The 24,243-nt window shown below is 41.1% G+C and overlaps 1 protein-coding gene across 2 annotated transcripts in view; it reads left to right on the top strand.

The window, feature by feature from the left end:
• The window catches only part of UNC5C (unc-5 netrin receptor C), a 554,596-nt gene that overhangs the window by 313,803 nt on the left and 216,550 nt on the right, over positions 1 to 24,243 (top strand). For both annotated transcript variants that reach the window (XM_069743602.1, XM_069743601.1), the window contains exon 3: positions 5,172 to 5,393. In XM_069743602.1, the coding sequence (XP_069599703.1) occupies positions 5,172 to 5,393 (222 nt within the window). The remainder of the gene's footprint in view (positions 1 to 5,171; positions 5,394 to 24,243) is intronic.

The following is a 24,243-nucleotide window of genomic DNA, read 5'->3' as shown; positions in this document are numbered from 1 at the left end:
GTTATTATTTTAGGCCTTCGATGCCTGTCTGCGGTCACTCCTTCCACTAGGCCTCCAGTGACCACACCACTGCTGCCCGTGTACCCCTGGAACCAATTTAAAATTGCCTACAGCCATGTGTTATTATTTTAGGCCTTCGATGCCTGTCTGCGGTCACTCCTTCCACTAGGCCTCCACTGACCACACCACTGCTGCCCGTGTTCCCCTGGAACCAATTTAAAATTGCCTACAGCCATGTGTTATTATTTTAGGCCTTCGATGCCTGTCTGCGGTCCCTCCTTCCACTAGGCCTCCACTGACCACACCACTGCTGCCCGTGTACCCCTGGAACCAATTTAAAATTGCCTACAGCCATGTGTTATTATTTTAGGCCTTCGATGCCTGTCTGCGGTCACTCCTTCCACTAGGCCTCCACTGACCACACCACTGCTGCCCGTGTACCCCTGGAACCAATTTAAAATTGCCTACAGCCATGTGTTATTATTTTAGGCCTTCGATGCCTGTCTGCGGTCACTCCTTCCACTAGGCCTCCACTGACCACACCACTGCTGCCCGTGTACCCCTGGAACCAATTTAAAATTGCCTACAGCCATGTGTTATTATTTTAGGCCTTCGATGCCTGTCTGCGGTCACTCCTTCCACTAGGCCTCCACTGACCACACCACTGCTGCCCGAGTACCCCTGGAACCAATTTAAAATTGCCTACAGCCATGTGTTATTATTTTAGGCCTTCGATGCCTGTCTGCGGTCACTCCTTCCACTAGGCCTCCACTGACCACACCACTGCTGCCCGTGTACCCCTGGAACCAATTTAAAATTGCCTACAGCCATGTGTTATTATTTTAGGCCTTCGATGCCTGTCTGCGGTCACTCCTTCCACTAGGCCTCCACTGACCACACCACTGCTGCCCGTGTACCACTGCAACCAATTTAAAATTGCCTACAGCCATGTGTTATTATTTTAGGCCTTCGATGCCTGTCTGCGGTCACTCCTTCCACTAGGCCTCCACTGACCACACCACTGCTGCCCGTGTACCCCTGGAACCAATTTAAAATTGCCTACAGCCATGTGTTATTATTTTAGGCCTTCGATGCCTGTCTGCGGTCACTCCTTCCACTAGGCCTCCACTGACCACACCACTGCTGCCCGTGTACCCCTGGAACCAACATCAGAAAATATAAAAATAAGTATTTTGCTTATAAAAAAGAAAATACTGGAGAGATATCAAATGCAGACATTTTAACATTAAAAACAAACACATACAACAAAAATCTGGTACAGTACTAAAAATGGCCACCAGCTACAATAACTTTCTCCTGCAAGTAGTTAACTGAAAGGTTTTTTCAATTTTAAACACAGATATGGCATCCACCGAGTGTTGTCCTGTCGCGTCTTCTTTATATTATTGCCAAGAAGATGCAAAACAATGAAAATAATAAAATCATTATTTACCAAAATAATAGAGTAAGTCAAAACCACATTGCAAATAAACATTCATTACAAATAAAGAAGCAGGGCGCGTCCGAGGGTGAGTATATACCTAATAAGAATATAATCACCCTCGGACGCGCCCTGCTTCTTTCCGACAGCCTTCCTTCCTAAGAATCAGCCCTTCCGTGGTGTAGAGAGAGGGTTTGTTACACTCCAAGGTGTTCCCCAGGTTGCCTTTCCTGAGCTTCGATCTTCCGGCTCTCGTTTAGTAGTTGTTGGAAACTACGCTGCATTGGGCCTACAAATTGGGTATGGGGTGTAGAGAGATGGTGTGTTCCACTCCAAGGTGTTCCCCAGGTTGCCTTTCCTGAGCTTCGATCTTCCGGCTCTCGTTTAGTAGTTGTTGGAAACTACGCTGCATTAGGCCTACAAATTGGGTATGGGGTGTAGAGAGATGGTGTGTTCCACTGTAGAGAGATGGTGTGTTCCACTCCAAGGTGTTCCCCAGGTTTCCTCGCCAATGCTTCGATCATCATGCTCTCGTTTAGTAGTTGTTGGAAACTACGCTGCATTAGGCCTACAAATTGGGTATGGGGTGTAGAGAGATGGTGTGTTCCACTCCAAGGTGTTCCCCAGGTTTCCTCTCCATTGCTTCGATCTTCATGCTCTCGTTTAGTAGTTGTTGGAAACTACGCTGCATTAGGCCTACAAATTGGGTATGGGGTGTAGAGAGATGGTGTGTTACACTCCAAGGTGTTCCCCAGGTTTCCTCTCCATTGCTTCGATCTTCCGGCTCTCGTTTAGTAGTTGTTGGAAACTACGCTGCATTAGGCCTACAAATTGGGTATGGGGTGTAGAGAGATGGTGTGTTCCACTGTAGAGAGATGGTGTGTTCCACTCCAAGGTGTTCCCCAGGTTTCCTCGCCAATGCTTCGATCATCATGCTCTCGTTTAGTAGTTGTTGGAAACTACGCTGCTTTAGGCCTACAAATTGGGTATGGGGTGTAGAGAGATGGTGTGTTCCACTCCAAGGTGTTCCCCAGGTTTCCTCTCCATTGCTTCGATCTTCATGCTCTCGTTTAGTAGTTGTTGGAAACTACACTGCATTAGGCCTACAAATTGGGTATGGGGTGTAGAGAGATGGTGTGTTACACTCCAAGGTGTTCCCCAGGTTTCCTCTCCATTGCTTCGATCTTCCGGCTCTCGTTTAGTAGTTGTTGGAAACTACGCTGCATTAGGCCTACAAATTGGGTATGGGGTGTAGAGAGATGGTGTGTTCCACTGTAGAGAGATGGTGTGTTCCACTCCAAGGTGTTCCCCAGGTTTCCTCGCCAATGCTTCGATCATCATGCTCTCGTTTAGTAGTTGTTGGAAACTACGCTGCATTAGGCCTACAAATTGGGTATGGGGTGTAGAGAGATGGTGTGTTCCACTCCAAGGTGTTCCCCAGGTTTCCTCTCCATTGCTTCGATCTTCATGCTCTCGTTTAGTAGTTGTTGGAAACTACGCTGCATTAGGCCTACAAATTGGGTATGGGGTGTAGAGAGATGGTGTGTTACACTCCAAGGTGTTCTCCAGGTTGCCTTTCCTGAACTTCTATCTTCAGGCTCTCATTAAATTGTGGTTAAACGGAACAACTGCATTTGGCGTACTAGTTGGTTTGGGGCCTACTATCGGTGTCTGCCGCTCCTTGCTGTTCTCCTGGTTTCCTGTCCTGAAATTCCGTTTTCAGGCGCTCGTTAAGTAGTTGTTAATGTTAAACTGCATTTGGCCTACTAGTTGGGTTGGGGCCTACTATCGGTGTCTGCCACTCCTTGCTGTTCTCCTCCACTGAACAAAGCTGTGCCGCCTGTTTACTACTGTTGCCAATTTTGAACTGCATTTCGACTACTTACTGATTTGGGCCTACTCTCTGTGTCAGCCTCTCATTCCAGTTGTCCTCCACTGCAATGCCCCCTGATTAGTCCTGTGTTACCAATTTTGAACTGCATTTAGCCCACTTTATTCTTTGGGCCTATATCTGTGTTTCCTCCTCATCCTGCCCATTGCCCAGCCAGTGATAGATGAGTCTGCTGGTACATTGACCCATAACGCAACATTTCCCGTGCACGCTACACTGCAAGATTGTGACCCTGCTGAAAGTCAGGTCCCCCTTCCCGCATACCATACCACCTTACACGGGGACAAACAGGAAGGTGCAGATGAAAGTGCAGGTTCCTTCATCAGGTGGGGGGAGGAATACTAGTTGGCGACGTCACTGGCACAGGGCCTCTCATGGTACGCAAAAGTGTTGCTGCCGGTGGGAGGCGCCCCCGCCGTGCAAACACACCGCTGTACTTTGAGGGGCCCTGTGCCAGTGCCAATGCCAATGAGTGGGCCCCCCCTGCTTGCTCAGGTTCACAGCACTTGCAAAGTTGAAATACTTACCTCTCCCTGCTCCACTGCCGTGACGTGGTCCAGATTTCCTGGCCCACTAATTACTTGAACCAGCCGTACCCACCACAACTTTAGCCAAATGAACCCCAATTTCAAATGCCTTCCAATTATTATAAGGTAAATTACGCTTGACAAGCTTCATTAAGAAGAATGGATGGTTTTGACATTAAAATGGGCACTCTAGGTGTTTTCCTGGCCCCCACTCACTGCCGACTATGCTGCCCCATTGACTTGCATTGGGTTTCGTGTTTCGGTCGATCCCGACTTTACGTCATAATCGGCCGATTTCACTCGACCCGACTTTTGAGATAGTCGGGTTTCGCGAAACCCGGCTCGACTCTAAAAAGGTCAAGGTCGCTCAACTCTAGTGATGAGCGAATAGCATTGTTGCTCGGGTCTCCCTGAGCACGCTCGGGTGGTCTCCAAGTATTTGTTAATGCTCGGAGATTTAGTTTTTGTCAAGGCAGCTGCATGATTTACAGATCATAGACAGCTTGACTACATGTGGGGATTCCCTAGCAACCAGGCAACCCCCACATGTACTCAGGCTGGCTAGCAGCCGTAAATCATGTGGTTGCGTGGACAAACACTAAATCTCGGAGCACTAGCAAATACTCGGAGACCACCTGAGTGTGCTCGAAGAAAACCCGAGCAACGAGTATACTCGCTCATCACAAGTCAAGAGGTTAATAAACAGTAGCTCAGCTACATGTGTGCATGGCTCTACTTTATAGATGATATGGTTTTTTCGGCATTGTATTCATATTACAGAAATAAAGTTTTCTATATAAAAAGAAGTGCAAAATAGATGCAGAATTCCATTAAACCTATTGCCAGTTTTGCATCTGGGAATTTGTTACTGACTAAGTGGTGGATGCAGTCAGGTCACAAAAGAAAATCTATAAATGTAATTATTAGTAATATATTCTCCCTCTCCCCGGAGAAGTATCATATTACTTCTAATGATTTACTAAACCTTTTACCTTTCAAGTCTGTTTGATTGTATCATTTTTCACTGATGGTTTTAAAGGAAAACATTTGAACATGACAGAATTCAGAAGGTACATAATCCATTGAGTCCAATCTCCGATATAAGAGACAAAATCAAAATAAAGATGCAGTCAAAAGTGAAATGTCATCTGCTACCTAATTTGATATGTCCTCTCTTTCTGTACATTGTAAAATTAAAACCTACACGGTACTCATTTCTGAGGTGTACATAGTTATGTCTGCCCAGCGTAGAAAGTAAGTAAAAAAATGAGGCGTGGAATCTATCTAAAAGAGATATTTCTTTTTACCACAGATGATGATTTCTTTCACGAACTACCAGAGACATTCCCATCAGATCCACCAGAACCATTGCCTCATTTTCTAATTGAACCTGAAGAAGCTTACATTGTGAAAAATAAGCCAGTCAACCTGTACTGCAAGGCCAGCCCAGCCACGCAAATCTACTTCAAGTGCAACAGTGAATGGGTTCATCAGAAGGACCATATCGTAGATGAACGAGTGGATGAAACCTCAGGTACTTGTCATGTGTTTTTCATAATATATTTAGAGGACCTTTAGTGTCCCAACATCCATTACAGATGCTAAGAATATACTAAAAAAAATAGAAGACAGTCAAAATGTTCTAATCATTGCTATTTCTCTATAAACAGTACTGTGAAAAGTACTTAGTCAAAGCTAGTACTCAAAGTTAGCCAGGTTGTACTAGTAAAGCACTAAGTCAAAGTTAACCAGGTGCATCAAACTAAGACCTGCAGTAATAGGATTTCCCACTTGACTTTGCTATACAGTGGGAAAAATATGTATTTGATACAATGTCTATATTGCAAGTTTTCGCACCTATAAAGAATGTAGAGGTCTGCAATTTTTATCATAGGCACAATTCAACTGCGAGAGACAGAATCTTACAAAAAAATCCAGAAAATCACATTGCATGATTTTTACATAATTAATTTGCATTTTATTGTATTAAATAAGTATTTGATACAAATGAAAATCAGAACTTAATATTTGGGACACAAACTTTTGTTTGCCATTACAGAGGTTCTTAACAAAGTTTTCACACACTGTGGCAAGGATTTTGGCCCACTCCTCCATAGGGATCTTCTTGAGGTATTTCAGGTTTCGGGGCTGTCGCTGGGCAACATTGGGTTTTAGCTCCATAGAAATATTTACTAGTGGGTTCAGGTCTGGAGACTGGCTAGGCTACTCCAGTACCTGAAATGCTTCTTATGGAGTAACAGCTAAGTTGATCTAGCTGTGTGTTTCGAGTCATTGACATGCGGGAAGACCCAGCCATGACCCATTTTCTATACAGTTACTGAGTGAAGGAGGTTGTTGGCCAAAATCTCATGATACATGACCCCATCCATCCTCCCTTCAATACAGTACAGTCATCCTTTCCCCTTTGCAAAAAAGTACCCTCAAAGTGTGATGTTTCCCCCACTATGCTTCACGGTTAGGACGGTGTTCTTGGAGTTCCTCCAAACACGGCAACTGGAGTTGATACCAAAAAGTTTTATTTTGGCCTCATCTGACCACATCACCTTCTCCCATGCCTCCTCTGGATCATCCTGATGGTTATTGGCAAACTTCAAATGGGCCTGCACATGTGCTGGCATGAGTAGGGGAACCTTGTGTGCCCTGCAGGATTTTAATCCATGACGGAGTAGTGTGTTACTAACGGTAATGTTTGAGACCCAGTTCTCTTCAAGTCATTGACCAGGTCCTCCCATGTAGTTTTGGGCTTATTCCTGACCTTTCTCAGAATCATCCTTTTCTCATGTGGCCAGATCTTGCATGGAACCCCAGACCAAGGAAGATTAACGTAGCGGCCACGCGACCAATCACAAGCCGCTACGTCTTTGAAAGCCATTAACGCGCTCATTTTTAAAAATGAGCGCGTTAATAGCTTGCGGTGACGTCGCGGCTTGTGATTGGTCGCGGCCACGCGACCAATCACAAGCCGCTACGTCTTTGAAAGCCATTAACGCGCTCATTTTTAAAAATGAGCGCGTTAATAGCTTGCGGTGACGTCGCGGCTTGTGATTGGTCGCGGCCACGCGACCAATCACAAGCCGCTACGTCTTTGAAAGCCATTAACGCGCTCATTTTTAAAAATGAGCGCGTTAATAGCTTGCGGTGATGTCGCGGCTTGTGATTGGTCGCGTGGCGGTCACATGGGCGGCCCGCGACCAATCAGAAGCCGGGACGTGATTCTCAGGTCCTAAATGCGCTGATTTTGAACAACGAAGCCTGCCGGTTACCCGCGCTGAGTCCAGGGGCCGCCGGAGAGGTAAATATATCAATATTTTTTAGTTTAATTCTTTATTTTACACATCTCTATGTATCCGATACCGATACCCGATACCACAAAAGTATCGGATCTCGGTATCGGAATTCCGATACCGCAAGTATCGGCCGATACCCGATACTTGCGGTATCGGAATGCTCAACACTAGTGAACATGTGTCTTTTATATAGGTAACAAGTTCAAACAGGTGCAATAAATACATGTAATGAGTGCAGTATAGGAGGGCTTCTTCTTGAAAAACTAACAGGTCTATGAGAGCCAGACTTCTTGCTGGTTGGTAAGTGATCTAATACTTATTTCATGCAATAAAATGCAATTTAATCATTTAAAAATAATACAATGTGATGTTCTATATTTTGTTTAGATTCTGTCTCTTACAGTTGATCAATAGAGAGGGAGAGAGAGATACAATATATATATATATATATATATATATATATATATATATATCATTTATCTACTAGAGTTTATATGTCTAGCCATCAAATATTATTATTTTTTGCTTACATTGATTCAGGGTATGGACACAAAGTATTTTCATGCAGATTTTTCTGACTTAAAGAAACCCACAACTAAAAAACACATGTAAATGTTTTTGGGTGTGTTTTTTTGTGTACATTGAACTTTTATTTCTATTTCTACTCACTTATTAATTAAATCTGGAGCTTTTTTTTTCTAAGTAAAAATGCCTCCAAAATTGCCTTGCTGCTTTTTTTCTGTGCTGAAAAAAATGACTTTGTAACATTTCCACTGCAGTTTGAACAAAAACTGTCCAAGGTCACCAAGTGCTGACTGTGACAATCCCGCCAAGTCTCTTCTTCAGCAAGTCACTGTCCATTGTTTGCTCTTCAGTCAATGCTTCCGATAAAATGTTTTCATGTTCTTTACTCACTGCTTAAAATCCCCTATGAGTAAGAAGTAAATTGATAATAAGCTTGATCCAAATATGCATATCCAAGTAATTTCCACAGATATATTGTGTGGATATTCTGCATTACACTAGCATACCCAGGACAAGGTCCAAGCTCATGCCTATTAGATTTATACATTGCCATTTGTGGATTTGCACCCAGGAAGAATTTACTGCGGTGTCTACATTATTACAAAGTATGAACATATGCTTCACTTAAAAAAACGCAGAATCCAACAAAACGTTGAAAGATAATTGATGGCTGTACAGTACTTTGTATCCTAGTATTCAGTTTTACCAGGAAATCCAAAATTTCAAATAATGTACTCCTTATATGATTATATAACTTGACTGATTAGAAAAAAAAAACACATTGAGATAAAATACTTTGTCATCAGGCCACAATGTAATTTACATAAAGGTTAAATATTTTGGATATATTGTAATAAAAAATGTTTATTACTATTTTATTCTACTTCGGTAATTGAAAGACCTGGTAGATCTGCAACTAGTCATATTACAGATCATTGATATTTTCTTATAATTGGTTACATATTGGAGAACAACTTTTTAAAAGATCTGTATTATGGTAAGTTATACTAAATCAAAAATTCCTTAAAAAATAGAATATGTAAATTGTAAGTTGTGGACTCCAGTCAGTATTGACAGAGGTGTATCTAGGTTTTCTGGCGCCCGGGGCAAGAATTCAGTATGGTGCCCCACTCCTCCAGCACATATATGATTTACACACTTAGTCTCGTGTCGACGAACTGCTCTCCATCATTCTCTTAATGTTCAGTGAAAAACTGAGAGAAGCTCATTGTCACATGACTGTCCGTATGAAAATCGCATATGAGCGAGGCTGACATGTGATGACTGATGGAACCTGCAGAGCTGAATCCTGACAGTGAGGATATTACACACTGTTAGGATTGGCTACAGAACTTCATTTTATAATTAAAGGGTGCGTCCAGGTTGGAGATAAAAGTCTGCAGTCATTCTATGTGACTGCAGGCTTCTAAATTCTCACAGCGCAACCCTACATCTGCTGTTTTTTTAGCCCCATTAGTACTATCAACCAGATTAAATGGCATGCTGATTGTGTAAAAGAGCATGAGCTGCTTTGCTTCTATTCATCTAAGGAGTGAAGATACTTTGGAATCAGTGTACGCACCCACAGCTAATATTTTTTGCGTTGATAGGCATGTCTATTATGATAGAAGAACAAGAAATGGGAGGGCCTTTGACTTGTGCCGTTCAGCATACAAGGGTCATATGCTATAGCTTATCTTAGGTAGTGAACACAGATCACTACACACATACACAAACTATACAAAAGTGCTGCAAAGTAAGAATGCTTTCAAAAATAGAAGTGATAATAGCTTTGTTTTCAGAAAGTAAAGAGGTTGTTTCATCTTAATCTACAAGTCTGCAGTTACGCTATGTGCAGTGAGCACTGTGAGGATTCTCAGCGCTGGCGCAAGGTGTGAGTGGTCATGTGACTGCAAGTATGCGATATGCATACTCCAGGCCAAATTCCAAGTAGACTGTTTTTGGCCTTGCTTAATACATTTGAATTGGGCAAGGAGAGTGCCCATCAAGTTGGAATGTGGCCAGAAGTATGGATATTGTGCACTTGATGTCACAAAACCTCCCACTTTCGGCACCAGCACCGAGAATTATATAGAGAGACTGCTGACTTGTATCTTAAGAACAGATAACTCCTTTAACAAAATGCAAAATGAAGGAATATACGAGAAATCTCAATTAAATCAATATTTTGTTTGAACACACAATTGTTCTAGGTGCACCTGCACACAGTGTTTGAAGGAACAATTTGGAGAAATAACCACAGATCTTCGGTGGATGTAAGCTTACACAAATCCTTCTTTCTCTTTATGTAATCCCAGACAGACTTGATGATGAAATAAAGACAGATAATTATCTATTAATCAATACCATCAGGGAGGAATTTGATTGACTCCAAAATATTCTGAATAAGGACAACGACTTCGAATGTACAGCCAAAGTCATTAAGGACTATATTTAGCACTAAGAAGAACAAGTGGTCCTGGAAGTGATGCTATGGCCACCACAACATGGTCGAGTCCAGGGGTGTCAAACTGCATTCCTCGAGGGCCGCAAACCATGCGTGTTTTCAAGATTTCCTTAGCTTTGCACAAGGTGCTGTAATCATGATGTGTGTAGGTGATTAAATTATCACCTGTGCAGTACAAGGAAATCCTGAAAACATGACCCGTTTGCAGCCCTTGAGGAATGCAGTTTGACACCCCCTGGTCGAGTCTGTCTGGGATTACATTTTGAGACAAAAAGGATTTGCACAAGCTTACACCCACAGAAGATTTGTGGTTAGCTCTCCAAGATATTTGGAACAACCTTCTGTTGAGTTCTTTTAAACATGCATACAAGTATAACTTTAAAAGTTGTTGCTTTGATGCAGGTTATCGGGCAAAAGGAGGTCACATCAAATATTGTTTTGATTTCTATTTCTCTTTTGTTCATTCAGTTTACATTTTGTTAATTGATTAAAACAAACAATCATTATATTTTTGAAGGCATTCATGCATTTCGAGACGACATATACTGTTGACTCCTGTCTGCAAATATATAAGAATATTACACTTATGTTGTCTTGTTTACAATGAATAAATAGGCTATGTCTTATTCCATATGCCATTTCTGCTGGTGGTTTAAAGATTTGTTTTCAAAGAGTCAGATCACCATCATGGGAATTGCACCTCTGATGAGTGTAATTATTCAGAGAAATAACTTAAAAGAGGCTTCTGGTCTTGTGCACATTGCGCCAGTTTCCTTCTATTTGTACACAGCTGTCAGACATGCTATGAGTTGTGTGTACTGTAAGTATTCTGAATTCTAAGAAAGCGTTGCTTCTAAATCAGTAAACTGTTTTTGTAATTGGTATCACATGAGGCTACTGAAAAACAAGAAGACAATTAGACTGGAAAGCTTTTTCCCCATTAGTTTGATTTAGACTTATGTGCTGCTGTTTCTAAAACGTTGCTTATTCTTTTACCCAACATTGTCATTTCAGCCCTCATTAGTGCTGCATCTCAAACTGAGTTGTGCCTAAATTTGATATACTGCATAAAAAGTAGGTTACACAGGAAAACTCTAACATCTGCATGTTTGCTATATGTGTATTATTTAGACTTGCAGTATTTTAGACAATTAAATCCAGAAAAGTAAAAGCCCCTAAACAAGCCTGGAATGATTTTCTTGTAGTTTTACTGCAAGAATTGCACAATTTCGGTAAATCACTTCATTCTAACCAGATGTCAAAGTATAGCACAAGTACAAAAAAATTGTATTTTAGCATTCTTGTCTGAGAGCTCACATTTTATGACTTCATGTAACAAAGCTAAGCTATGAAAAACCATGAGGCTCGATTTGTAAAAACATCCAGCAATGTGGAAGAGTTTGAATCCGCCATCATTTATTTTTATTGAGGCCCAGAAAGTAATATCTGGATCTGTGTGGGTGCCATTGGGAGCCAGTCCAGAAAAAGTAAGAGTGAAATGAATGTTTGTACATTGATAGGAAGAACTCTTCATTCTTGAATGGGTTTGCGCGCTGTAAATTGGTAAATCTGTAGATATTCGGTGTGACTGCAGACTTATAAATCCCCTCAGTGCACACACTGTGCGCTGCAGGGATTTGCCGGTTTCTGAGCCAGAAACGACAGTGATGTATGCAATATGCATACTTCCGGACAGAGCCCTTCTAATGGGCATGGCCTTGCTCCATACACTTGAATGGAACGAGGCCGCACCCCATCTACTGATGTGGCCATCCAGTGGACATGGCCATCTAGCGGGCGCTGTCTCGCTCCAGTATAGAGCAAGGCAGCTCCCACTAGACGGGCTCTGGCCAGGAGTATGCATATTGCATACATCACCTCTGTTCTTGACTCAGAAATAGTCGAATCCTCGTAGCGCACAGTGCATGTGCTGGGGTGATTCATGAGTCTGCCGTCACACAGAGTGACTGCAGACTCGTATGATTTTAGACTGGACAACCCATTTAAGCAGATAGACCCTACTGCCACATCACAGATATCGATGCTCTGAATATCACATGATGTCTGGGGCAGTGCATCTAGAAAAGTGTACATTGGAAACTAGGGGTATTGTGCTCTTAGATAGATCTTGAAAGCTTTATACTCTCCTAAATAATTTTAGATAATAGGTTTTCAAAGACTTCAAAAGCAGAAGTAGAGCTGCAGCCAAACATTGGCTGTGTCCGGTATTAAAGTTCATCTGTATGAAAGCCGCAACACGTGTAAGGATTGCTTAACAAACAGGCAATCCCTGCAAGTATTGCAGCAGTCGAAGAGCCGCGTGACATGCAGGCACGGTGAGTCAAGTATTTTTTTCTAGCATGCCAAAAATACTTGATTAGGACATAAGGATGTTCATCCTTCGTAGTCAAGGATGACCATGACTTCAGGGTTGGAAGAGAATTAGTAGTTATGGGTCCGGAGGTGGCTCATGAGTCCAATCCGGGCCCTGAATGTTCGCCCACATACTTAACATAAGGAAGCAGATGTAGTCAATACACAAGTTTCTACTTGTGCCTTATCGGACAGCACGCTTTCCTTTTTCCATCAAAGATTTTAATATATACAGTACAGACCAAAAGTTTGGACACACCTTCTCATTCAAAGATTTTTCTGTATTTTCATGACTATGAAAATTGTACATTCACACTGAAGGTATCAATACTATAAATTATATACTTAACAAAAAAGTGTGAAACAACTGAAAATATGTCTTATATTCTAGGTTCTTCAAAGTAGCCACCTTTTGCTTTGATGACTGCTTTGCACACTCTTGGCATTCTCTTGATTAGTTTCAAGAGGTAGTCACTGGGAATGGTCTTCCAACAATCTTGGAGGAGTTCCCAGAGATGCTTAGCACTTGTTGGCCCTTTTGCCTTCACTCTGCGGTCCAGCTCACCCCAAACCATCTCGATTGGGTTCACGTCTGGTGGCTGTGGAGGCCAGGTTATCTGGCGTAGCACCCCATCACTTTCCTTCTTGGTCAAATAGCCCTTACACAGCCTGCAGGTGTGTTTGGGGTCATTGTCCTTTTGAAAAATAAATGATGGTCCAACTAAACGCAAACCGGTTGGAATAGCATGCCACTGCAAGATGCTGTGGTAGCCATGCTGGTTCAGTATGCTTTCAATTCAAATAAATCCCCAACAATGTCACCAGCAAAGTACCCAACACCATCACACCTCCTCCTCCATGCTTCACGATGGGAACCAGGCATGTAGAGTCCATCCGTTCACCTTTTCTGCGTCGCACAAAAACACGGTGGTTGGAACCAAAGATCTCAAATTTGAACTCATCAGACCAAAGCACAGATTTCCACTGGTCTAATGTCCATTCCTTGTGTTCTTTAGCCCAAACAAGTCTCTTCTGCTTGTTGCCTGTTCTTAGCAGTGGTTTCCTAGCAGCTATTTTACCATGAAGGCCTGCTGCACAAAGTCTCCCCTATCAGTTGTTGTAGAGATGTGTCTGCTGCTAGAACTCGGGCATTGACCTGGTCTCTAATCTGAGCTACTGTTAACCTGCGATTTCTGAGGCTGGTGGCTCAGATAAACGTATCCTCAGAAGCAGAGTTGACTCTTGGTCTTCCTTTCCTGGGGCGGTCCTCATATGAGCCAGTTTCTTTGTAGCACTTGATGGTTTTTGCCACTGCACTTGGGGACACTTTTAAAGTTTTCCCAATTTTTTGGACTGACTGACCTTCATTTCTTAAAATAATGATGGCCACTTGTTTTTCTTTACTTAGCTGCTTTTTTCTTGCCATAATACAAATTCCAACAGTCTATTCAGTAGGACTATCAGCTGTGTATCCACCAGACTTCTGCACAACACAACTGATGGTTCCAACCCCATTTATAAGGCAAGAAATCCCACTTATTAAACCTGACAGGGCACACCTGTGAAATGAAAACAATTCCTGGTGACTAGCTCTTGAAGCTCATCAAAAGAATGCCAAGAGTGTGCAAAGCAGTCATCAAAGCAAAAGGTGGCTACTTTGAAAAACCTAGAATATAAGACATAATTTCAGTTGTTTCACACTTTTTTGTTAAGTATATAATTCCACATGTGTTAATTCATAGTTTTGATGCCTTCAGTGTGAATGTACAATTTTCATAGTCATGAAAATACAGAAAACTCTTTAAATGAGAAGGTGTGTCCAAACTTTTGGTCTGTACTGTATAGATATATATATATATATATATATGGCGAGAGAGAGAGAGTGAGAGTGAATTGTCAGTATGGAATTTAAAGCAGGCGAAGCTGTAGTAAATTTATGATGTTGGAGAAAACTTGACAAGTATTACCATAAGTCAGCACTTGGTTAAACTACTCCACAAATGCTACAAAAAATGCTGCTTTCATTGTGTATTTTATGTTCTGTCGCACATCTGTCATTCTTAGCTCACTGTGTGTGTAGCTTCTCTATGGCTTAAGTAAAATAAATGTAGTCAACTTGTGTCCCCTGGGCTATTTAGGTTAATTTACCTGCCAAGAGTGGAGTATAAGCTATCTGGTAGAATAATAGGCGTAGGAGGGGAAGAAAAAGGGATGCAGCTCTTCCTAAACTGGTTAAAACAACATATATATTCAAAGATTGTCATGTAGTGCCATCCAGTTCAGAATCATACATAAATTAATGTTATTGCCCTGAAGCTGTAAGCAAAGTACAATACTGGACTCTATCAACAGGCATAATCTCCAATAACAAGGATTTAGCCTTTTTTGTTGCTGTGTAGATTAGGGGATTAGAAAGTAGGGTCACATAAAGGGAAATGCAATAATATCATTTATGTACAGTATAAGTACTATATACAGAATAACTGTATTATATACTGATGTCATGGTATCTGTAGTAGACTAGGAGTCTTCAAAAAGCAACAGAAAGTGTAGAAGGTGATGTTTTATGGCCATTTACCAGAATATGTGGTCTGAAGACTCCTGCATGAGTTGCCCCTTACCCAACTATGTCATATATGAAGTGACAGAGACTAAGCTCGCCAACCACTGGAGACATGGGGTGATTCATTGCTTTTCTAAGTACTTACTGTCTGGATATGGTGCATCAGACAGTCACCCGCCCGTAAAACATAGTTGCCAAGGGATTTACACACACTCCGACATAGACATCCTTGACTATTTTCTATTTTATTGTGCTCTCTTGAATCGTTAAGAAGTGGTTCATGTGGTTTCCTCCCTACAAAACTATTCATTCTGTTCCTTTTACCTTGACCTGACATACATACAAAGTTGTTAATGATGTGTGTTGATATATATATGTGGATATACGGTTTGACTATATAGTATATGGAATTTGCATTATTCATAAACTTGTCAGTCAAGCTGAAGGTCAGTCATGGAAAGCAGCACTGTTACATTTCACCTCTTTATATGCTTTAACCCAGCGATTTGCTCCCCTTGAATCCATATTAATCCATGCTTGATTTTATGGAACAGTCTTCATAAATACAGTATGCGGGTACAATTGATTATAGATAGATATCAATATTTTTTTTATTGTACACGCTGTGGCCAAAACTTTTGTGACTGACACAAAATCTGTTTTCACAAATTTTGCTGCTTCGGTGTTTTTAGATCTTTTAGCCAGATTTTTCTATGGTTCCTGAAAATACATTTATAAGAATTTCAGATTTTCATAAGTTTTACATTTTTATTAAGATGCACAATAACAAATTGTATTGTGGTACCGTGTTAGCCAGAAAAATCGATGTGAATACTTTTCAGCCCAATGAAGACAGAATACTTCTAGAATATTCTGTCATCATTGGGCAGAAAAGTATTTACATACATTTTTATTAAAAAATACATCAAATTTATCCAAAGACTCAATATTTAATTGTTCACTGAGCCACTTAGGTTTTCCATTTGCCTTGTGACATGCTGTTCCATCAGCATAGAAAAAGCATTGCTCATCAGCAAATTACACCTGAACTGTTGAGAGAAGTTGTTCTTGGAGGACATTTAGTTATCAATCTTTATTTATGGCACTATTCTTAAGCAAAATTGTGACTGAGTCCTCTCCTTGGATGAAAATCAACAACAAACAAACAAACAACACCTTTTCTTCACCGGGCAATCATTCTTCCAGATGTGCGAATCAGTCAAAATGGTACCTCATCAGAGAAAAGTACAAAGATTGGACTGCATAGGACAGGCGTAAAATTATTTTCTCTGAGGAAGACCCCTCAGTCTGTTTGGGACATCTGGAAGAAAAGATGAGCACTACCATAAATTCTGTGTCACGTCAATAGTAAAGCATACTTGAGACCATCATATGTGGGGCTAGTTTTCATCCAAGGGAGTGGCCTCCCTCACTATTTTACCTAAAAATGCTGCCTTTAGTAAAGAATGGTATCTAAGCATCCTCCAAGAACAATTTCTCCCAACAATCCAGGAGGAAGATTTATCCACCATGATGGAGCACAGTGTCACAATGCAAAAGTGACTTAACTTAATTGGTCGATGAACAAAACTTTGACATTTTGGGTTCATAGCCAGAAAACCCCCAAGGTTTCAATCCCAAAGAGAAGTGGTCAACCTTCAAAAAGTGAATGAGCAAAAAGAAACACAGAAATTGTAAGAAAATCCAAGCACTGAAAAGTCAAGAATTGGTTTACACCAGTCAGGATTTGGGGATATCCAGCAATACAGTATAAAATGTAGAAGTCTTGAAAAATAAGGAACAACACTATAAATTTAATATAGTTGTCAATAAAAAACGTAAAACTTATGAAATAATTATAATTGTTCTTCAGCAAACATTAGGCTAAAACATGTAAAATCACTGAAGCAGTAAACATTTTGAAAACTCAAATCTATGTCAGTCTCACAACTTTTGGCCACAAATGTACTTTTTCATATCTACATTTCTTCATTTTATAGTTATTTAAAATCCAGACCTTTTTTGTTCAATAAATCAGAATTTGGTTGACTGAAATCCTACAGATTTGAGCTGTGGTATTTTTGGCTTTCCCTTTTGAAAACCATGATCAGTAATACAACTTCTTTTCACATCTGGAGGTAGAGCTATGATGCGAATATGCCTTTGCATGCACCAAGCTGTCTCGGCACAACATGAAGAATTGTGATAGAAGTATATGAGATAGATAAACAGCCAGACCGAAGTGTTTGGACTCCCATTTTAAGAACTTTTATGCAATAATGATGATGGTGGTGAAATGCCATTGGGGCTGTCTCCATTGGAGGTGTTCATTAGATCTGTAAGGTGGAGCTAGCAGCCAAGAAACCAGCAAGTTACGAGAACTTCTGTGCTGACTAAAGGTACCGTCACACTGAGCGACGCTGCAGCGATACCGACAACGATCTGGATCGCTGCAGCGTCGCTGTTTGGTCACATAGACCGCTCTCCAGCGACCAACGATGCCGGTAACCAGGGTAAACATCGGGTTACTAAGCGCAGGGCCACGCTTAGTAACCCGATGTTTACCCTGGTTACCAGCGTTAAAGAAAAAAACAAACACTTCATACTTACCTTCCGCTGTCTGTCCCTCGGCGCTCTGCTTCTCTGCCCTGTGTAAGCCCAGCGACCGGAAAGCAGAACGGTGACGTCACCGCTGTGCTTTCCGGCTGGCCGGCGCTGACACAGGATGCAGGAGGAGTGCAGAGAAGCACAGCGCCGGGGACAGACAGCAGAAGGTAAGTATGTAGTGTTTGTTTGTTTTTTTTTAACGTTTACGCTGGTAACCAGGGTAAACATCGGGTTACTAAGTGCGGCCCTGCGCTTAGTAACCCGATGTTTACCCTGGTTACCAGTGAAGACATCGCTGGATCGCTGTCACACACGCTGATCCAGCGATGTCAGCGGGAAGTCCAGCGACGAAATAAAGTGCTGGACTTTCCTCAGCGACCAACGATCTCCCAGCAGGGGCCTGTCACACAGAACGATTTCCTTAACGATATCGTTGCTACGTCACAAAAAGCAACGATATCGTTAACGATATCGTTCAGTGTGACGGTACCTTAACTGTGGCCTTATCTGTGGTGACCAGGATACAGTCATGTATATGGAGAGTGGTTTGTAAATATGTTAATTGATGCAACCACTATGCTTCATATGTCTGAGGCTGGGATCACACATGCGAAATACGTCCGAGTCTCGCATGGTAATACCCGGCATTGCCGCCGTCACTCAGGAGCGGAGCGTCGGCCGCATAGCAATACATGGAGCCGCACGCTCCGCTCCTGAGTGACGGCGGCAATGCCGAGTATTACCATGCGAGACTCGGACGTATTTCTCGCATGTGTGATCCTGGCCTGAGACTGCATGTTAAGTATAGCACTCTAGTCTATGCTGCAGTGTGAAATTGGCATTATTCCATAATATACAACACTTACATTTTGCAGATGAATGAAAAATGAAAGATAGACACAGTAAATAAATAGACACATAGTAGATGGATAGATAGATTTTGCACGCAACTATTGTTATATGGGTGTTGCTCTCTGCTTAATTTTTTCTAGATAGATATCTAGAAAGAACAGATAGATAAATAGATAATAGATAGATAGATAATAGATATGAGATAGATAGATAGATAATAGATAGATGACAGATAGATAATAGACATGAGATAGATAGATAGATAGATAGATAGATAGATAGATAGATAGATAGATAGATAGATAGATAGATAGATAGATAGATAGATAGATAGATAGATAGATATGGGAGAGATAGAAGATAGATAGATGAATATGGGATAGATAGATAGATAGATAGATAGATAGATAGATAGATAGATAGATAGATAGATAGATAGATAGATAGATATGAGATAGATAGATATGAGAGTGATATATATATATATATAGATATGAGATAGATAGATAGATAGATAGATAGATAGATAGATAGATAATAGGTAGATTTCAGCTCTAGCAATATAGTCCTACATAAAGCCTTAGTAATCCAGAGGGACACTTGTGGTGATGACTTTGTGGCCCTTGGCTTTGAAATACAATGGTAGAACATTACTGTTATATAACCAGTTGTCATAGTTATTGTCAGTTACTGTTCCTGGAACAATACAAGCTGTTCTCAATGAGAGGTGAGCCCTTATATACACTTTGGCAGAACACCTGAAGTCCTTGTCAAAATGATATTTGACAGCAACCAGGACAAAAGCGCTTTCTAAAGTGATTTTTTTTTAATGTGCCAAGTCGCCTGATGTGTGGCATGATGTTCTGCAGGTCCTAATTGTAAGATGAAGACAAACACATAATATTCTTCCAATTCATGTTTCATAAACAGCAGGATGAACTATATAAATGTAATGGATTCTGGTAAGGACTCTGCAGTTTATTACTGTGAAACTTAACAAGCACATAGTAGTGAACTGTTCTCTTTTTCAGCATAATCTAAAGCTATAGGCAAGTAGCACTGTAGAACTATAAGTCTAGGCGTACGTGTTTAACATAAATATATTAAGGGGAATGCATCATCTTTCATTTCTCTGGTAATTATTTCTGACCGTTTATCAGAGATGAGTGAATCTTGTGAAATTTTAATTCAAAAGTTTTGTCAATTTTTCAGATTAAAAAAAAACAATTAGCAGACAATCAATTTGTTGGATGTCACAAATACTGCAAAGCCTCCAATTACCTTGAAAAGACGAGTGTAACACTCTGAGGATTCTAGGACTGAATTTAACCCCTTTCAAGCTTTTTAACGCAAACACAGCCTTCTTAATATCAAAATTAGCTTCACCATAGCTAGATATTGGCAAACAGATAGTAACCAACAGCTTTTCAATAACGCACTGCAGAGAAGTCCCTTTTTATTCGTTTTAAGAAGTAAAAATAGCTAAAACGTGATTCATTTTTGAGAGCAGAAGACTGAACTACAGGTGTTTATACAGAAAAAGCCATGATTTTTGACAAGTATTGGGCCAAAAATTATCTCTTTTTTCTGAATAGCAATAGGTTTGTTCCTTGGAAAATAAAGAAATAATAGCTAATGTCCAAAGAAAAAGATTAATGAACGGCACCAGGGGAACGTGTACTGCTGGACACAAGATCCGTTATAAAACCGATAGCTAGCGATGCAATGCAACGGGTATCCGGTGCTCAGCCAAAAAATGCATCAAAGTATGTAAAAACATGAAGAGATGCGGCACTCACGCGTTTGCAGTAAGAACGAAGTCTTTATTATACCATTTCAAGGTTTAAAACAAAGTCCACAGGAAAGGCAGGTGTGTGGAGGGATGCGGGGAAGGAGAGACAAACAAGGGCCGTTTCGTGCGGGTCCAGGTGTTTTAAACCTTGAAATGGTATAATAAAGACTTCGTTCTTACTGCAAACGGGTGAGTGCTGCATCTCTTCATATTTTTACAAAGAAATAATAGCTTTTTATAAAAACTTAAAAAAAAGTTATGCCTTTTTTGGGGAAGCAATAGGTTTGCTGTTTGAAAAGTGAAAAATCTGTGCAAAAATGATCCCTTTTTGGGAGCCCCAGACAGACAGGAGATGCGTGTGCAATCTTAGGTACACAAGCAAGATTGGCATGCACCCCTTTCTGTATATTTTGGTAAGATTGGCATGCACCCCTTTCTGTATATTTTGGTAAGATTGGCATGCACCCCTGTCTGTATATTATGGTAAGATTGGCATGCACCCCTGTCTGTATATTTTGGTAAGATTGGCATGCACCCCTGTCTGTATATTATGGTAAGATTGGCATGCACCCCTGTCTGTATATTTTGGTAAGATTGGCATGCACCCCTTTCTGTATATTTTGTTAAGATTGGCATGCACCCCTGTCTGTATATTTTGGTAAGATTGGCATGCACCCCTGTCTGTATATTTTGGTAAGATTGGCATGCACCCCTGTCTGTATATTTTGGTAAGATTGACATGCACCCCTGTCTGTATATTTTGGTAAGATTGACATGTACCCCTGTCTGTATATTTTGGTAAGATTGGCATGCACCCCTGTCTGTATATTTTGGTAAGATTGGCATGCACCCCTGTCTGTATATTTTGGTAAGATTGGCATGCACCCCTGTCTGTATATTTTGGTAAGATTGACATGCACCCCTGTCTGTATATTGTGGTAAGATTGGCATGCACCCCTTTCTGTATATTTTGGTAAGATTGGCATGCACCCCTGTCTGTATATTTTGGTAAGATTGGCATGCACCCCTGTCTGTATATTATGGTAAGATTGGCATGCACCCCTGTCTGTATATTTTGGTAAGATTGGCATGCACCCCTGTCTGTATATTATGGTAAATGTAAGATTTCCACACTTGTAGCGGACAATCTGGTCTGCTTAGGAATGTAATCGCTGCTGCCTTGATTAATTGCTTTAGTCCTACCCCTGACAGAGTGATGTGATTGTTGCAGGACATTATAGGGAATCCCACACAGTTGCACTTAATATCATGGGATCATTCTCTGACGGATGCAATCTTCTGCTTTATTTAAAATGGAAGGAGGTATTTTTTGGTGATTCGGGCAAATCGAATTTTAAGTTGCTTAAATTTGCCAGTTCAAACTAATTTTAAATTCAGCAAAAATTTGAATTGTGGCAATTCAGCTAGATGGGATTTTTATCTAGGCAAGCAGTGTGACCTGTACACAGATGATTGTATATGGATGGGGAGAAGGAAGCTGAGATCACCACCCATGGTGAAGGGTGGAACCTGTGTTCTCTCCTTCTCTCTCTCTCTCTATATATATATACAGTAGGGCAAAAAAGTATTTAGTCAGTCAGCAATAGTGCAAGTTCCACCACTTAAAAAGATGAGAGGCGTCTGTAATTTACATCATACAGTAGGTAGACCTCAACTATGGGAGACAAACTGAGAAAAAAAAATCCAGAAAATCACATTGTCTGTTTTTTTATCATTTTTTTGCATATTATGGTGGAAAATAAGTATTTGGTCAGAAACAAACAATCAAGATTTCCGGCTCTCACAGACCTGTAACTTCTTCTTTAAGAGTCTCCTCTTTCCTCACTCATTACCTGTAGTAATGGCACCTGTTTAAACTTGTTATCAGTATAAAAAGACACCTGTGCACACCCTCAAACAGTCTGACTCCAAACTCCACTATGGTGAAGACCAAAGAGCTGTCAAAGGACACCAGAAACAAAATTGTAGCCCTGCACCAGGCTGGGAAGACTGAATCTGCAATAGCCAACCAGCTTGGAGTGAAGAAATCAACAGTGGGAGCAATAATTAGAAAATGGAAGACATACAAGACCACTGATAATCTCCCTCGATCTGGGGCTCCACGCAAAATCCCACCCCGTGGGGTCAGAATGATCACAAGAACGGTGAGCAAAAATCCCAGAACCACGCGGGGGGACCTAGTGAATGAACTGCAGAGAGCTGGGACCAATGTAACAAGGCCTACCATAAGTAACACACTACGCCACCATGGACTCAGATCCTGCAGTGCCAGACGTGTCCCACTGCTTAAGCCAGTACATGTCCGGGCCCGTCTGAAGTTTGCTAAAGAGCATTTGGATGATCCAGAGGAGTTTTGGGAGAATGTCCTATGGTCTGATGAAACCAAACTGGAAGTGTTTGGTAGAAACACAACTTGTCGTGTTTGGACGAAAAAGAATACTGAGTTGCATCCATCAAACACCATACCTACTGTAAAGCATGGTGGTGGAAACATCATGCTTTGGGGCTGTTTCTCTGCAAAGGGGCCAGGACGACTGATCCGGGTACATGAAAGAATGAATGGGGCCATGTATCGTGAGATTTTGAGTGCAAACCTCCTTCCATCAGCAAGGGCATTGAAGATGAAACGTGGCTGGGTCTTTCAACATGACAATGATCCAAAGCACACCGCCAGGGCAATGAAGGAGTGGCTTCGTAAGAAGCATTTCAAGGTCCTGGAGTGGCCTAGCCAGTCTCCAGATCTCAACCCTATAGAAAACCTTTGGAGGGAGTTGAAAGTCCGTGTTGCCAAGCGAAAAGCCAAAAACATCACTGCTCTAGAGGAGATCTGCATGGAGGAATGGGCCAACATACCAACAACAGTGTGTGGCAACCTTGTGAAGACTTACAGAAAAGTTGCCAACAAAGGATATATTACAAAGTATTGAGATGAAATTTTTTTTCTGACAAAATACTTATTTTCCACCATAATATGCAAATAAAATGATAAAAAAACAGACAATGTGATTTTCTGGATTTTTTTTTCTCAGTTTGTCTCCCATAGTTGAGGTCTACATATGACGTAAATTACAGACGCCTCTCATCTTTTTAAGTGGTGGAACTTGCACTATTGCTGACTGACTAAATACTTTTTTGCCCCACTGTATATATATTTACACATATGTCACATATACAGTTAGGTCCATATATATTTGGACAGAGACAACATTTTACTAATTTCGGTTATAGACATTACCACAATGAATTTTAAACAAAACAATTCAGGTGCAGTTGAAGTTCAGACTTTCAGCTTTCATTTGAGGGTATCCACATTAAAATTGGATGAAGGGTTTACGAGTTTCAGCTCCTTAACATGTGCCACCCTGTTTTTAAAGGGACCAAAAGTAATTGGACAATTGACTCCAAGGCTATTTCATGGACAGGTGTGGGCAATCCCTTCGTTATGTCATTCTCAATTAAGCTGATAAAAGGCCTGGAGTTGATTTGAGGTGTGGTGCTTGCATTTGGATGGTTTTGCTGTGAAGTAAACATGAGGTCAAAGGAGCTCTCCAAGCAGGTGAAACAAGCTATCCTTAAGCTGCGGAAACAGAAAAAACCCTTCCGAGAAATTGCTACAATATTAGGACTGGCAAAATCTACAGTATGGTACATCCTGAGAAAGAAAGAAAGCACTGGTGAACTCATCAATACAAAAAAACCTGGGCGCCCACGGAAGACAACAGTGGTGGATGATCGCAGAATAATCTCCATGGTGAAGAGAAACCCCTTCACAACAGCCAACCAAGTGAACAACACTCTCCAGGAGGTTGGCGTATCAATATCCAAATCTACCATAAAGAGAAGACTGCATGAAAGTAAATACAGAGGGTTCACTGC

Source organism: Ranitomeya imitator, chromosome 1, assembly GCF_032444005.1.
Source record: "Ranitomeya imitator isolate aRanImi1 chromosome 1, aRanImi1.pri, whole genome shotgun sequence".
NCBI lineage: Eukaryota > Metazoa > Chordata > Amphibia > Anura > Dendrobatidae > Ranitomeya > Ranitomeya imitator.
Note: the sequence above shows the minus strand (reverse complement) of the source record. Positions and strands in the feature narration are given on the sequence as shown.